General features: G+C 45.0%; 1 protein-coding gene and 1 pseudogene across 3 annotated transcripts in view; both read right to left on the bottom strand.

Annotated features, from left to right (window-relative positions):
- Nucleotides 1-420: 420 nt before the first annotated feature.
- Nucleotides 421-17,218, bottom strand: part of LOC147905134 (glutamate NMDA receptor subunit epsilon-1, putative (DUF3598)) — a 70,789-nt gene continuing 53,991 nt past the window's right edge. For 2 of the 3 annotated variants that reach the window (XM_087390369.1, XM_087390377.1), the window contains exon 7: nt 421-790. In XM_087390369.1, coding sequence (XP_087246495.1) covers nt 518-790 — 273 coding nt within the window. In that variant the 3' untranslated portion in view covers nt 421-517. The remainder of the gene's footprint in view (nt 791-17,218) is intronic. The other variant, XM_087390386.1, reaches the window with a different exon arrangement.
- LOC147905136 (uncharacterized) lies at nt 6,913-9,012 on the bottom strand (annotated as a pseudogene).

Here is a 17,218-nt window from a genome sequence, read left to right as displayed (position 1 = left end):
CATCTGCAAACATCTCCGCCTTTGCGCTCCAATTCTTCCAATTAGGGTTATCTAGAGATCATCCGCTGCATTCCACGTTTTTTTATCTTAAGGTTAGAGAGAGAGAGAGAGACAGAGAGAGAGACAGAGAGAGCTCAAATATTGAAAAGCCTCCTCAATGAAGCCTAAAAAATATGGACCCAACATTCAAAACACATAGAAGAGACCACTTGCGACTAGCATTACCCACCTCACATACACTTAGATTCAAACCAAATACACCAATCTTATCGAGCATAAACAAACTTGCTGCCACACAATTCATAGCTTTCCTCACACTTACACCAGCAAACCATATTCAGGAAGGCAACACACACGAGCAATTTGAAAAAAAGACTACATTTGTACATAAGACTCAACAAAAGTACATCTTTTAAGGCCTACCAATAATTTCATGGTAACAGTGCAATTTTGTCCATTGTATACATATTACATGGGAAGATACAAAAGCCTAAAAGAGATCCATCCAACCTATCAGTTACAACTTTGTTTCATCCACAAAAGTTGTAGACACTACAAGACCATCTTTATCATAAGTGCGTACTAATCTTCGCCTCCTTCCAGGAGAATGAATCCAAGAAAACTCAAAGTAAAAGGACTGTGATCGACCAACACTTTGCCCAACATTCACCGGAGAGGCTAAAGTCATGCCTCCGGGTAACAAAGTCATCTGTAAACCTTTGTCAAATTTGACTACACTTCCATTTGTTGTCCCCGTAAAATGAAGGCTTCCTCTTGAACTCGTTATATCCTGCAATAACTCAATCCAGCATCATCATTACAGAAACCACAAAGAGAGAGTGTGGTACTAGTCTAATGCAGCCAATTTGATAAAGTAAAAGTGGGACAAGTTTTCATATAGACCTAAAACAAGCAAACCTGCTGAGACGTCTATTTTGCAGCATCAGAACAAATATTGTAAAGACACGGATCGAGAGAAAACATGATCGCCCTATGGTTTTCAGACATGACGACCCAAGCACATCTCTTTGGAGGGCTCCAGAGACCTCTCTAGATCGAGGCCCAACCTCATTTTGTTACCTTCCTGAGCTTTGGAATCCCTACATTTCTCCATCCCTGAACAAGGACGTGTGCTTGTCTTGGTTAGCCTACATACCCGATTCAAACAGCACGTGGTTGCAGAGACATCGGATGGTACATGCTATGCCTTCTTTGGAGACTCCTCCTAGACATGTCTATGACGAGTGCATATTGAAAAAAATGCACAAGAAAGCCTTTCCGAGAGATGGATCTCTCAGAGCTGAGAGAAAATTGTAGTCCATCCACAGCGATGTGTGTGGTCCCATGAGGACACCATCAAAGGATGACATCTATATTTTATTACCTTCATGTCTTTAAAGAATTCTTGAAGGAAAGAAGGATCATGTGTCAGCGTACAGCCCCTTATACACCTCAGCAAAAATGGTGTTGCTGAAAGAAAGAGGTCGTCTCTGATGGAAATGGCCAAATGCATGGTGAAGTAAAGAGGTAGCCACAGAGATTTTGGTTGGAGGCAATAATGTGTGCAGCACAGGTTCTGAGCAGATGCCCCACCAATGTCCTTGACACCACTAAAGGCTTGGTACAATAGAAAACTCAAGATGGATTACCTCAGGGTGTTTGGCTGTGTACCTATGCACATTGTCTAGTCGGTTGAGAAGCAGGTTAGATGATAAGGCAGTAAAATGCCTTTTTATTGGCTACAGTGGTGGCAGCAAGGCTTACCGTCCCTACAATCCTCAAACGAGAAGAACATTGGTCAGTAGAGATGTGATTTTTGCAGAAAATTCATGACTAAGTTTAATGGACAGCTGCATACAGGCACTCAGGATGCGCTTGGAGGGTTAATACCACTGGAATTTGAAGGCAGTTCGAAGCAGCCACCAGAAAATCAGAATATTCAGCATGCACATGCTGATGCACAGCAGCCTTTTGAATGCTCCAGATCAGGTCCAAGATCAGCTTATCACAAATGATACAGGAGGCTGTTAGACAAGAGAGGGCTGCTTCACAGGACGGTAGAGCAGTCCCTACATGGCTCTTACAGAGTCTGCAGAGCAGCAGAATTTCAGCCACTCTCTCCAGTAGAACCAGGGCTGGTTCAAGAGGGACAGACAGAGTAACCTTTAATAATACACCTTGGATGAGTTCACTAAATGAAACAAAAGAATCAAGAAGTTTGGAGGATCCCTTACGATGAAGAGATACAAGAGTATATCCAGAACGAAGAGATATTTCTGTTGTTATCTAGCTTAGTTGCAAGAAACGTCCAAAAAAGTTAGGAAACCCCATTTCCTAATGTTTCCAAATTGGGGCGTTTCCAAAACTTGGAAATGTTTTGGAAACGCCTAATCTACAAGTGCAACAGAAGAAAAGCCAACAAGGACAGGTATTGACAAGAGATGATGGCAGGCTCTTGCATTAACATGTTGGGTGCATAACGAAGGCTTCAAAAGTAACACAAGACTTGGAGTAGACGATCTACATGGGTGACAACGACTAATTCGTCAACGCACTATACGAATCGCATCTTTAAGCTCCATGCCCTCCAAGAATCCAATTGCTAGACCATTGATTGGTTGGTGCTCTCCAGTAATTGCATTTCTAATAGATTGCCATCTCAATCCATCAACAATGGGATGTGTGTGCTTTCTACAATTGCTTGGTGACCCTGCATGCATGCTCGCCTTGTGCACACGTCTAGCTTATATGGTGCATGTTTTGTTTAATTGCTAGCTTCTGTATGTGAGCAGAAATATACTTTATTCAGCCTACCCTTGCCGTTTCCTATTAATTCAAATGGTGTTTAAAAAACTACCACATTTCCTGCATGAAAACGTTTCATGCAACTTTGTCACCTAGCCACATATTCTTTCATCCTAGTTCCAATTCCCTTTCTCGTCAGTTTTGTAGTCCCTTTTAACCATTTTCCTCCTTAAAACCTTGTGGAATCCTCCCCTATACCCAATGCTTGCCACTTGGGACCCTTTTGAGTGCCATGTGTCCATAATGGATCTTAGTAACTAGGATTATGTCCCTTGTCTTCAAGGCATCTAATCCCAGTGCACCACTAGAATTCCCACTGGCAAGGCATACTCAGGCATTCACTTCTAATCTGACACAACTTAGAGGCATTCAAGTATCCAAACCACTGGCAAACTGAGCTCAAGGCAGCCTCAAGATCTGCCCCGAAATGATTGCCTCGGGATCTGTGCCTGAGTTCTCCTAAGAGAAGGTATTTTTTGAAAGTCCAAGAATGAGTTCAGGCACTTCCTAGAAGTGCGTACTAGACTTGGAACAGTCAAAACAGTGTTAAAACGGCTGAAAACAGGCTTGAATCAGCTCAAACAGCTCAAAAACTGCACAAGAACAACTAAAAACGTCCAACACCTCTGGGAGAGTGAGGGGAGAGAGATGGAAGGTGGGGGAAGGGCATGCATACACATGCTTGACAAATGGCACCTCCTCCTTGCCATTTGCGCCTTCATTAAAGTCCTAACCCCCATACCAAGGACAACGTTGGTTGTCCTTGGGCCCAACTTTTAGACCCCTCTTTTAAAGCCTTTGCCTTGCCCCTAGGACCTAGTGGTGCACCTAGACTTTGCCCTTAGGAACTTCTAGGAAGTATACACTTCCTCTAGCCAGTCCCTCACGGCCAAACCATTACAACACTTAACCATGGTTAACCCCAGGTTAAGCATAGGTTGAGTTACGAAGATACTTTACATCACTTTTCACGTCCTCGTGACATACCCTCCTCTTAAAACAGCAAACTACCTAGGTTGCTGTTGAAAAAGTACAAATAGGCAAAAATAGCCAATACCAGAATATACATCATCTGTAAGATACAACCTGCAATGATAATATGGGCTAGGAGACTCGAGAGTCCATCCATACATCAATGCATCCTCTATGTCGAGTGTCGCGAACACCCATCATAGAGACCTCACGGCAGAAATATTGTCAGCAAGCAGCATCTCGGGTGAGACAATCGGTGCCGCCAAGCGATCTCCAGATATATGAGCAGTCTGAATCAAGGAAGGGGAGGTGCTACCCTCCTCTTGAGCACCAGGCAATGCTCCAAATCTCTGCTCTGTTGAACCTTTAGGAGCCTGTACCGTAGTTGGCGCAAGCTGAAACGCGTCAAGGTAGAGGTGCAAAATCTGAGGTGAGTCTGCCACGTCACCCTCCTCCATCCACCTCAAGGCTTCAATGAACTCACACGAAAGGCATTGTGTATGGTCCAAGTGGCAGGTAGCTTCAGCCTGTAAGCTACGTCATTAATGCGTTCAAAATTCTGAAAAGGACCATAATACCGTATCTTCAGCTTTGTGTACACTTTCGTCTTGCCTTTCATCTTCCTAAGTCGTGCTTTTTCAAAACGCGGCAGCACCCAATCGCCCTCTTTCAAGAGCAACTCGCGGCGATGCTTGTCGGTTGCTCGTTTGTGCTTCTCTTGGCTTTTCTGGAGGGCTGTTTTGACCTTCTGGTAAGCAACATCCAAACTTTCCACAAATCTGTCCGCTTCAAAAATCTTCTCTTCGTATGCAGAATGGGAGGTACCTTCCGTTCTCCTGCCACAATTTCAAAGGGGGCTTTCCCCGTGGATGAGTGTACAGTGTTGTTGTACGCGAACTCAACAAGTGGCAGAAATTGCTCCCATTTCGATTGCTGATCCAAAACATAGCATTTGAGAAGATCAAGGGCAGTGGAATTGGCTTCTTCGGACTGCCCATCAGATTCAGGATGGAAAGAGGATGAGAAATTCAGCGTGGTACCCATATTCTCAAAGATACCTCTCCAGAAAAGACTTGTCATCCGCGGGTCTCTATCACTGACAATTGATTGAGGCATCCCGTGATGTTTAAACACATGAGACATAAAGAGTCTCGCCATCTGGTCTGCTGTAATTTTCTTTCTGACGGGAATGAAGTGGGCCTGCTTGCTGAATCTGCAAATAATGGTCCATATCCCATCATGTCCAGATGGTGTACGAGGAAGATCAAAGATAAAATCCATGGCAATACTCTGCCAAGGTCGATCAGGAATAGGTAGAGGCTGCAGCAGTCCAGCCGGCTTCTGCCTGTCATATTTCACCTTTTGGCAGGTGATGCATGTCCTAACATATGCCTCGACATCTTTCCTCAATGATGGCCAAAAGAAATAGTGCTCCACAGCTTTGATGGTGGCATCAATGCCTCTGTGTCCTGCATAGGGTGGAGCATGACTCTCTGTCCACACTTTGGGCCTCAACTGTTTCGTGACACACAATCTGCCATGCATCATCACAAATCCATCTTTGAGAGTATAGTGCTCATGCCTCTGTCCATCAACCAACTGATCATAAATCCGTGAAAAATCAGCATCATTAGCATATTGATCCTTCATGGCATCAAGCTCATCATGATATGCAATGGTCACTGCTGAAACTTGTGGCTTAACAGACACTACATTTGGAGCGGGCTTGCGTGAGAGTGCATCTGCAACAAAATTCTTCTTCCCATGCACATGCACGATCTGAAAATGAAACATAGAAAGAAAATTTGCCCACCTCATATGCTTCTCAAACAACTTTCTCTGAGTGAGAAAGTACCGCAGTGATTGATGATCGGACTGAACATGAAAATCAGCACCCAAAAGATAATGCTTCCAGGTCGAAAGAGCATGTATGACAGCCAACATCTCTTTCTCATAGATGCCAAAATTCATTTCAGCATCGTGGAGCACTCTACTCTCATATGCCACGACTCTTCCATCCTGCATAAGTACCCCTCCTACGCTGTTTCCACATGCATCTGCTTGGACAACGAACGGTTTGCGAAGATCTGGCAAAATAATCACAAGATCTGAGCAAAGTCGCTCCTTTAGTAGGTCAAAAGCTGCAATTTCTTTGGGACCCCATCTGAAAGTGACCCCTTTCTTCTGTAAGGCATGTAAAGGAGATGCAATCTCTGCAAAATACCGAATGAACCTCCTGTAGTACGAGCACAAGCCCAGAAAGCTACGTACTTCATGGATGCTCTTCAGGTATGGCCAATTCCTGATGGCCTCTACCTTGGCAGGGTCCATCCTAACTCCATCCTTGGAAACAATGTGCCCGAGAAAATGGATCTCATGCATGAAGAATTCACTTTTCTTGGCATTGACAAGCAGCTTATGCTTCCGTAGCTCCTCGAGAACAATTGCCAGGTGCTTCCCATGTTCAGCCTCATCCTGAGAGAACACGATGATATCATCGAAGAAAGTGCCAACAAAGGTTCGGTGCTCTCTAAAAATCCTGTCCATCATTCTGTTGAAGGTGGCAGGTGCATTAGTTAACCCAAATGGCATGACAAGAAACTCGTACAGACCAAATGTGGTACAAAATGCTGTTTTGTGAACATCCTCTGGCTAAATCATCCACTGCAACCCAATGCACACCACAAATGAGCACACACTACTCAAACTGCAACCAGAGTGATCTGCATAAGGTATGCTCAAGAAATCATGGTCCCACGGTAATGACCGCTACTGAAAATAGAACCTGAGATGCCTCAAAACATGGGTGCCATTGCATAATCGGACTCAGCAAGAAAATCTGCAAATATCTCTCTTGTGTCGGATTTCCAAAATCCCAACCAATGAGTGAGAAATGGGAGTCAACACTTATCCACTGCCATGTGGCATAAATCTAAGGTTTCAAAACCTTAGAATGAAAAATGCATAACAGAGAGACGAAATCGAATACACAGAGATCTATAACTTTGAAAATACTTCACCGAATCACGCAAGAACTGATAGGTAGGGGTTTTTGGGCATCCGGAACGCAATGGGACAGATGGTCATCTGGTGATAACCACTCTTCAGATCAATGCGGCTGAACATTCCAGACCCCTATAAGCTATCCAAAATATCATCTATCCGAGGTATAGGGAATCTGTTCTTAATGGTAATCTTATTGAGGGCTCTATAGTCAATGCACATCCGCCAGGACCCATCCTTCTTCTGGACCAAGAGTACGGGTGAGCAGTAAGGTGAAGAGCTGGGCTGAATCAGCCCCTTCTCCAGCAGGTCCTTGACCTAGTTCATAATTTCCTCTTGCTGGGCTGCACTGATCCTGTAAGGAGGTCGGTTAGGAGGACTGCTACTAGGGATTATATCTATCGTGTGGTCTTCTGGCCTTTCAGGGGGCAACTCCGGTGGAAGTGAGTCAGAAAAACAGTCCCTAAACTGAAAAAGAAAATCTGTCCGCTGTTTTTCCAGCTTAGAAAAATGAGACTCTTCTTCTACTGACTTCTTTTCAGATGCAAACACTAAGTACGCTGAAAGATGCTTTTTCATTACGTTGCCAATGGCAGAAGCAGATACAACAGGGATGGATTCTCCCTTCAATTTAGCATCCAAAACGTGGGTCTTGCTACGGTGAGTGATTGTGATTGTTTTATTCTTCGTATCCAAAACAGCCCCAACACGAAAGTGCCAAGGTATCCCCAGTAACACATCACAACCATTCAACGGCATAATATAGAACTCTTTCGTGTCCACGTAGCTCTGAATATGCATCCGCAGCTTGCCTATCACCGGAGTAATTGACTGGCTGAGTCCCGGACACGCCATATCTGCATCACATAAAGGACCCATCTCTTCTGCCCTTATTCCTAACTTTCCAGACAGCTCTGGAGAGATGAAATTGGCCTTGGCTCCCGGATCGAAAAACATCAGAGCTGTCTGGTCTCTTATCTTGCCCCATGCCCGGCATAACTCTGTAGCATCTGTATTCTGAACAGCCCCAATCAAGTCTGGCAAAAGACTAGCAGTGGGCTTGGGCTTTTTATTCTTCTGATCAGTCCTCTTTTCCTCCTTGTGCTCACTCTGCTCAGAAGGAGGGAACTTCCGCTTCTTATGTGGGCATTCAAAAGCCCTGTGGCCTTCCTCCTTGCAAATATAACACTTGTTGGCATCATAGAGAATTTGCTTTTCCTCATCAGACATGCGGGTCGGTACTCGCTTCTGTCCTCCAACAAACTTTGCCTTCATGGGCTGCAAAAACTTTCTGAACTTCTTAGGGGATTCCGTCTTGCTGCCCTTTGGCCTTGATGTCTCCTGTGAGCTTCCTTTGAACCCAGAAACTTTCCCTTGCATTGGTGCATAAGCTGTAGTGGCATTCTCAACCAACTGAGACATATTGGAAACCCTTGTCTTCGTGCAATAGTCCCAAATCTCCTTTGGCAACCCGCAGCAATATCTTTCAATTTGCTCGGACAGAGGCACATGTCTGTAAGTATGCACTGGCAATAGGGCTTCCCAAAACTTCTTATTGTAGTCCTCTAAATTTCTGCAATTTGCAGCATCCAACCTGTACCAGGCGGTCATGATATCCACCTCAAAAGTGGTAGTGAGCCATGCTGCTGAGAAGACCTGCTTGAATTTGATCCAAGTGGTAGGTGCTCTGCCTTGCAAGAGGAGGTTGGTCCACCATTGGAGCGCATTGCCCTTCAGAAAGGTGGCTGCCTTTCGGACTTTGGAGGATTCTGTTAAGTGTCCACCTGAGTAGGCAGCATCAAACTGTTGCACGAATGTCAAAGCCTTCAATCTGTCCTGCATCCCATTGAAAGTCTCCAACTTGACAGTTGACCCTCCCTCCTTGTAATCTTTCAATTTGCCTTTAGGGGTGAGATTGTCATAAACGGGGGCCTGTAAAAACGGTGGGGGCATCACTGCTCCCGCATTCTGAGCCATTCCAACCGTACCCATGGTGGGGTTTGGCATTCCAGGTCCCACTCCCTGCATCTGTGGCATATTCCAAGTATTGCCCATTGTCCCAGGCATTCCTGTCTGCATTCCAGGCTGCATTCCAATGTTTGAGTACATCATATTGGCATTTGCAAGGGGCATTCCACCCATCATAGGTTGCTGGAAATTCTGCATTCCCGGCTGCGTGCTGCCCATAGAGCTACCTGGCATTCCGGGTGCCTCTGCGGATGGTGCCACCATTGCCTGAGAAACTGATCCCCCTCCGAAATATCCTGGATGCATCGTGGGCTGAGGAAGGGCTTGCTGTCCCTGATTGACTGAATGGAAGTTATTGGCATGACCCGCTACACGGGTGATCGAGGGCATTTCTAACGGCTGTCCACTAAAAGAAACATGCCTAGGGGTCTTCTTATGCTTCTTATGTTTCTTTTGAGATGACTTTTTGCTTCCAGGGGAAGCAACCATAGGGGGAGGAGCTTGCATAATCTCCGTGACAGCATGTTGCAGCTGCGACAGGGCTCCTGCTACACTTTGCATCCGTAGCTGAAAAAGTGCATTGGGATCAAGCTCCTCTGTCTCATCTACCTCATCCTGTGAGTCCTCCGCATAGTCACAAGAACGTTTCGTCCGTTTCGTTGTTTCGAGGTTTCGACAGGTTTTGTTTCGTTTCGTTTCAAATCTTCGGACAAAACGCATAGGTTTCGAAATGATACTTGATATATACAAGGATAGGGGCAGATAAGACATGTTATATTCAAGTTTAGAGTGAACAAAGAGAAATACAAGTGTCAAGTCCTTAGTCAAGACACCCAGAGTCTAGATAATCCAAAACACAAACACATTCAGAATTCAAGTCTCCTTTCTCAAGTTTCAAATTTAGACCAATTAATATTTATGGAGTCAAAACTTAAAAGCATATTGACATTGGACATTGGATTCTAGCATCTAGAGATATCAACATCATTGATTCATTGAAATTTGAATCTAGATATATGAGTCATTACTTTCCAAAATGTCAAGTAAATATAAGTTCCCAAAATAGACATATGAATAATAAGTTCCCAAAGTGACGAGTTGTAAGCTCAAACTTCAAAGTTCCAAAAATGAGTAGCATGAGTGATAACAAATCATAATTTGAAACTACTCAGTGCTCACTACTCTCTCTACCAAGTTCACTATCACTATCTGCATCTTCATCTGTGGATTCTGTGCCATCGGAACTCTCTTCCTCCTCTACCCTTGCCACCATCTCCTCAAAGGAATCACTACTATGACTACTAGTAGCAAGGGTACGACCACGATGTCGTCGGCGTCTATAACAGCGTGGTGAAGATGAAGTGCCAATGCTTGCAATCAAGGGTGGTGCACTAGTAGATGCTTGTGCAATAACCCTTGATTGCGAACGTGTGACGCGTCGAAAGCGTGCCTCATCCTCTCGAAAGAAATCATATGCTATATCCTCATCGCTGCGCCTTTGGATGAATGATATATCAATATTCTCCCCTCGAGCCAAGCCTCGCTCAAGCTTTCTTAGAACTTCATAATCAACCTCTTTCACCTTCCAATGTAACACTTCAGCCCCTTCAGCCCCACTGGTACTTTCTTTGTCTTTGAACCGCTCCAAGAGACGAAGGTTGGCATTTACATAGACCAACCTATCAAGCTATGATGTGCTCAATCTGTAACATGATACATCACATAAAACGTAAATATTTTGAACTAAAACAAGATTGAAAATGCAACTAGATTCTAATTAGTCATGATTCGTAAAATTAGAGAAGACTCAAGACTCAAGAAATGCATCCAACCATTCATAACTTATAAGTTGGATTACCTATTTCTTTTCTTAGTATGGATGTCCGCACATATGCTCCATATGCACTCAGCTGATCCACTAGTACAATCCTGTGATAAACTCGAAGAGCTAATCTCTGCAAAGTGGGAGTAAGTCGCCCATTTATCTCCCACCATGATACAGCAAATTTCCTTTGCTCTAGACTCATAGCCACATCTCACCTGAATTGGCTTCGGTCATGAACATAGAGGACAGACTCTCTTTCAATCCTATAAGATGAGTCATGGACATTGCTTTAGTGTTAGATAGAAATTAGGATAATGATTCATGAAGTAGACTTTAAAGGCATGCATGCCAGAGTCAAAAGAGGTTGCAAGTAAAAGCTAATTGATTGTACAATATACTAGAATCAAGAATCAAGATACTTAGAAGTTAGTACTCACATTCCTTGCTCTTCAAAGGGGATAACTGTATCCACATAGGATGTCCATCCATTCATAAGAACAATATCGGACCAATGACTTTCCTGCTTGTACAATGGATGCACCATGTAGGAAACAATATGGATTGGTTTATGAAACCAGTTCCATCTTTTTGTCCATATGGCACGAAGATCATCCACCCTGTAATTTGCACTATAAATAAACATTCCCTAAATTCTATGTAGCAGCTCATGAGTCATGATAGAATCACTAAAGAGTTTGCATACCTATGACTTGAGAGAGATCTACAATTGAGCATACTCTCTTTAAGCTTTTGCATGTAGTGATAAAGATGACTCATTGTACTTCCCTCATGGTCAAATAATCTTAAAATGAGCCTTTATGGCAGCTTCTTCCCAAAACATACTGTCCAAGATGTATGAAGTGATTGTACATGCCTCCGCTTTGCGGCTTCCTCTCCAAGCTTCCCACTCTTCACTACAAACGAGACGCCTAAGCGCATCTTTCGTTTGTGTCATCCTACAAGTTTAGGAAAAGTTAAGAATCAAAATTTGAATACATAAGTATTAAGAATTGAAATGAACTCTCAATTAGCTAGCTAAAAAAGGATGTTGACTTACCTTTGAAGAACAAGAAAGAGATAGCCAAATCTTGTCTTAGATGGCTTCACAAGATCATACTTGCATACTGCTCTGAAAAGAGCTAATGCAAGGCTCTTTCTTGTTATGAACTCGATGATTTGGCTTGCTTTATCAAGAGTAGATTGCACCCAATCCAACTTGGCAATGTCCTCCATCATCAAGTCCATCGAGTGAGAAGCACATGGAGTCCAAACAATGCTTTTATAATCTCTCTCAACCAATTCTCCCATCTTGGCATAATTGGAGCCATTGTCAGTAATAATTTGGACCACATTTTGTGGCCCAACCTCCTCAATGGCATTTTTAATGTGTCCATAAATCCATTCCCCAGTGATACTCAAGCCAGGGGTGGAGGCATCAACTACACGAAGTAATGTAGTGCCAGGGGTGTAGGCATCAACTACACGAAGTAATGTAGTGCCATCATGTGGCGCCGCCGCTGGCCACATATGGCAAGTCACAAGAATCAAGATCCATAAGTAAATCATACATTTGTTGTTAATACTAAAATCAGCCATCACAAATCTTACCAAAGACTCAAGAGTCAAGAGTGAAGGGTTGTACTTATAACTTACAGTGTCACTCCATCCATCTGACACGATGCTACAACCATATCGCTCCCAACAAGCTCTCAAACCCACAAGCTCCTCTTGAATCTACCTCACTTGGTTTGTCAAGTGGGTAGTTCTCAAGGACTCAGAATTTGCTGGTTGTAGACCTGTAGCTCCTGCTGCAGCTGCTGCCACAAGTGCACGATGGAACTTTTGGTATGCTGGACATCGAGCTATGTTAAAAGCAAGGTTGCATTGATAGAAGAAACGATGCTCAGCTATTTGAGCCTCTTGCTTCAACTTTAGAGCAAAGCTAGCATCAAGGGTGATTTGGCGTCTTGGCAGCTCTCTTCCCCTCTTTCTTGTTGTTGCAGCCTTGAGATGAATATGGGAGCATGTTGGGATCCTCTCATGACCCACAGCAACACTAACAAAGCTTGATGAATGTGGAGAAGCCACAACATGCGAGGGAGCTTCATCTGCATTGACATTGGGTAAAGACTCACCAATGTTAGAAGACTCCGGGGTGATATGAACTTGGGAAGAAGCCCTAGTATTACTTTGAGAAGACACTTGAACTGAGGTTCTTGTTGAAGTAGAGGCCCCTCTTTTCAGCGCTTCACTTTCCTTGGCTTCTTGCACCTTCCCATCAATTATCTCCGAAGGCAAAGGTAGAAGGAGCAATGACCGGACCTCTTCAAACTTTGATGGCAATCCACCATGGGCCAAAAAAATACCTTCTGGAACATGAGTGCAGCCATGTGTTCCTTGTGCTCTCTCCCAAATGTAATGTGCCTTCACCCGGTTTGATGCTCCTCGAATTGTTTCCCCACAATACTTGCAAACCACACATTTTGTGCCAGAAGTACCATATTTGCTAATGAGAACTGAATCTTGCCAAACATCACGCTGAGTGGGAGACTTGCGAGGAGGCATGATGGAGAAGGCCTTGAAATTTGAGAAGAAACAGAGAATTGGGGCAAATTGGGCTGCTGCTCCTTGGACCTTGCTCCAGGTGCTGCTCCTTGAGTAGAACCAAAAAACAGCAGCAACAAAGGGGATGGTGGGCAGGACTGTCGATGGCAGCAGGTCCTAGGCGTGGGCGTCGATTGCAGCAGGTCGTTGATGGCGTCAGTTAGCGCAGGTCTCCCTTCTATTATCGCCCACCAAATCGATTTCGATGCCCCCAGCTGAACTCCTATATATTGTTAACAGGCAGGAATTCTATGGATTTCAACTTTCCTCAATTTAGCTCTCGTTGATCCGGCAAGATTTTGCAGCTTCGGTCACGATCAGTATGAACGCTTGTGAACGTATAAAATCAATCTTCGTGCCAGATTCCACTCAGCCGATAGTGTATCATGCGGGGCGCTTCCTGGCTTGCATTTAAGAGTGCCCCAATGTGGGATCACTAACGGCAGTCGTTGTGGGCATAATAGATTTGGATCCGGGCTGGTTGTTACCAGCGTACTGACGATGATAATGGCAAAGAAATCGGAAGCCCCATCTTTCAACGACTTAATATCCTGTGTGGAGAATTGCCTGCATCCTGCGATCCGGACAGCTACGACCCTCCCTCTAGGCCTTGTGTTAGTGGTGGCTAGCAGTAGCTAGCTTGAGCCTTGCAAGCAGCCTGCAGGTCAACGGAGCAGCGGCAGTGCTAGGCTCTAGCACATATGCTAGCCCACGGGCCACGAGCCACAAGCTCACGTGAGCGTAGGAAGCATAGGGAGCAAAAGCGGCGGGCTGCGGACTGGAGAGGATGCTAAGTAACGAAATCAGGCCGGGAGTGTTATGCTCTAGCGAGATAGCATGACCTCAGAAAGATCGGTGGGCATTTTCTCTTAGATGACCAACTGTTGTAATAATTAATGTGCGTAAATGAAATGGTCAAGAGAAGTAACTGCCAAGGTCCTAGGTGAGGGTGAAATGGCATTGACTAGGTGGTTCTGAGTGCTAAGGCCTAGGTGCACCTAAATGTGCAATAATGCCAAGGGGCAAATGGTTTTAATGTGCCCCAAGAGAGGGGTAAATGGTGCACCAAGTGGAAAGGCTAAAATTATGACATTTGGCAAGGGGAACCATCTAGGGAGATGAGGGTCTCGTGGATATGCATAAGGAAGGAAAAAAAAGGATGTATCAATTGGGAAAAAACATGCGATCCAAGAGAGTAGGCTGGGAGGTAATAACAGATGCCATCACCCGTGATCTGAGTGTGTGTTAGAGAATAGAGTTTCTATCAATTGGTATCAGAGCGAAGGTAAGGGAAGGAGGCTCGTTAGGCTGTGACGGACAGCAGGCGGAGAGAATATCAGCGGCTGCTCATCGACGGGCTCCCCGAAGACCATCGTACCCTTCAAAGACTATGCGGAAGACGATTGCAGATTGGGAGCAGAGGTAACGCAGGCTGTCCGTGACGGGCGATCTGTGGTTGTGCCAGATTTTGAGCAAGCATCTGTTGGGGTAAAGGCATTATGGCTGCCCCAGTACAGTTAGTACACTTAAGTACAGTTAGTACTTTTATTGCTAAGTACACTAAGTACGGTGTACTTAGTGTTGTAACCTTATCCATTGATATAAAAGGTTGACTGTGTGCTTGGGGAGGTACACACATACTTCATTATCCCCACACTCTCGTGACTACTGTGTGTGTCGGTGTGCTCTCTCTTTCTCTCTCACTCCCACCTCTCAACTGGTATCAGAGCTTGAGCTTGCACATCTCCCTCCCATTCGTTCCCATTCGTCCAGCAGCAGCAGCATCGTGTTGTGGAGCTCGCCAGCATCAGCGCCTTCAAGCAGTTGCAGCAGCAGCCTAAGCTGCTGCATTTCGCCGCCAGCAGCACCCAGTGCTGCCAGCGCCAGCAAGCAACGAAGCCAGCCAGCGCCACCAGCGTCACCCACAGGCGACGCCAGCAGCGGCGGCGCCAACAAATGCGACCAGCGACGCCAGCAGCGGCGGCGTCAGCAAAGGCGGCCAGCGTCGCCCAGCTAGCAGCGCCACCAAGTCGCCAGTCAGGCGACGCCTTCAGTAGCCCGCCATCAGCTCGCCACGCAGGCGAGCAACCCGCCAGCAGCCCGCCAGGCCTACGAGCTCCCGCCAGGAGTTCGCCAACTGCTCCGGCAGCGTTACAGGTACAGGTGCAGTCTTCAAGCTCATTGTGAGCATTACTGGTCAAATGCAAGTACAGTGAGCAGATAACAGTCTATGCCTACTGTGTGAGGAAATCCTCAACATTGGATTGCAGAATCAAGGGGCTTTTGTAGCCAGTGCCAAGTATTGGCTTGTATACGCACGCATTGCGTTTATCCTCCTGTTTGGAGTTGATTCTTGCAGGATTCGTATGCATTTGTTGACCTACGGGACAGTGGAAGATGCATTGAGCACTACATTGTAGACTTGAGCACTGAATGTGCCAGTCAAATTGGGATATTTGCAATTGGATGCATATCAGTGCTGGGGGAAGCAATTAAATGCCTTACAGTGGTCAGTGAAGCGGTAAATGCACTCAAATCCTGAGAATTTTTCCTCCAGTCAAGGGGCTTTTGCCTAAATCCTACTCTAAACTGTGTTATACAGTTTTAGTGGTATCTTGAAGCTTGAAGTTGACAGGCTTGAACAGTCAAACAGTCATTTACTGATTCTGTACTTTCTGGTACAGTCAGGTACTGTTCTGCGTCAACCGTGGGGCTGATTAAAATCACTATACAGAAGTACAGAGTGCAAAATACACTGCTGTTTTTCACTGTAATTGCAGGGAAGATGATGCTATAATATCAGAGTACTGCTGATTGTACAACAGTGCATTTAATGATGCAAACAGAGTTGCTGTTCGGAAACTGCAGCAAGCAGTAAACAGTTATAATTCTCTGTTTAAGTGGGAGAAACAGTTGCAGGTGCAGTTCCTATTGTTCCGCTGCAGGAATTAAATTTTTTGAGCACAGTTCAAGTGCCTGTGTGCACTTGGTTTGCAGGGAGTCAGGCACCCAAGTGTGGGTTATATTTCCTGCTGATTGTAATGGCTTCATCCTCGGAGTCCTCTCTTCTTAATATTAAGAAGTTGCAGGGTGCTGCTAACTACCCGATGTGGAAAAAGATGGTCTTGAATGTGCTAATCCTCAGGCAGTTCATGCTCCTATTGTACACAAAGGTGTGAAGCCCACTGGCACATCTGATGATGCTTGGGCACTGGCCGATCTGTCGGCAAAGTCCATAATTGAATTGTCACTCCATGAGAGTGTTGTTTGGAATGTGGACGGTGAAAAAACAGCCTGGGGTGTGTGGAAAAAGCTACAGGACACATATGAGCAGCAAAGTGCAGCCACAAAGATATATTGGTTGCGCAAGTTCTTCAATCTGAAGATGAAGGAAGGGACCTCCATGGATGCACATCTCAATGAGTTTAATTCAATTGTTACTCAGCTTGCGAATCAGAAGTATGTGGTGGATGAGGAAACCAAGGGTATGACACTCTTGATCTCTCTTCCTAAGAGTTGGGATACGTTCACCACAGCTGTGACAAATGCAAACACTTTCATAAGTTTTGCAGACATCACAGGGCTGATTTTGCAAGAAGAGCAGAAGCTGAAAGCTCAAGATGCAGTAAAGCCTAACAATGCCTTGAATGCAAGGGGGAGAAGTCAGCAAAGAGGCAAATCCCAGGAAAGGGGAAAAGGCAGGAGCAAGTCCCGCTCCAACAAAGATGTTGAGTGCTACTACTGTGGCAAAAAGGGACATACCAAAAAGCAGTGCTTTAAACTGAAAAATGATAAGAGAGACAAGGCCAAGGACACTGATGCGTCAGATGCAAAGGCAATTGTACTAGTAAGCAAGGGCAAGAGCAGTGTGAAGATTGAAGAGCTTCATTCTTGAGAGGGGGAGAGTGGTGGAAGAGAGCAAGAGAGTGAGAGTAAGAGAGTGACACTCTAGTGCGGGTGTGAAGTGAGAGTGAGCCACACCACAAACTCAGTTGTGTTTTATTAGGATTAGGTTTACCCTATGACTGTCTTAAGACAGTC

This window comes from Dipteris shenzhenensis, chromosome 2 (assembly GCF_047967505.1).
Source record: "Dipteris shenzhenensis isolate YYH24624 ecotype China chromosome 2, Dip_SZ_1.0, whole genome shotgun sequence".
Classification (NCBI taxonomy): domain Eukaryota; kingdom Viridiplantae; phylum Streptophyta; class Polypodiopsida; order Gleicheniales; family Dipteridaceae; genus Dipteris; species Dipteris shenzhenensis.
The sequence above is the reverse complement of the archived record's forward strand: the minus strand, read 5'-3'. Positions and strand labels throughout refer to the sequence as shown.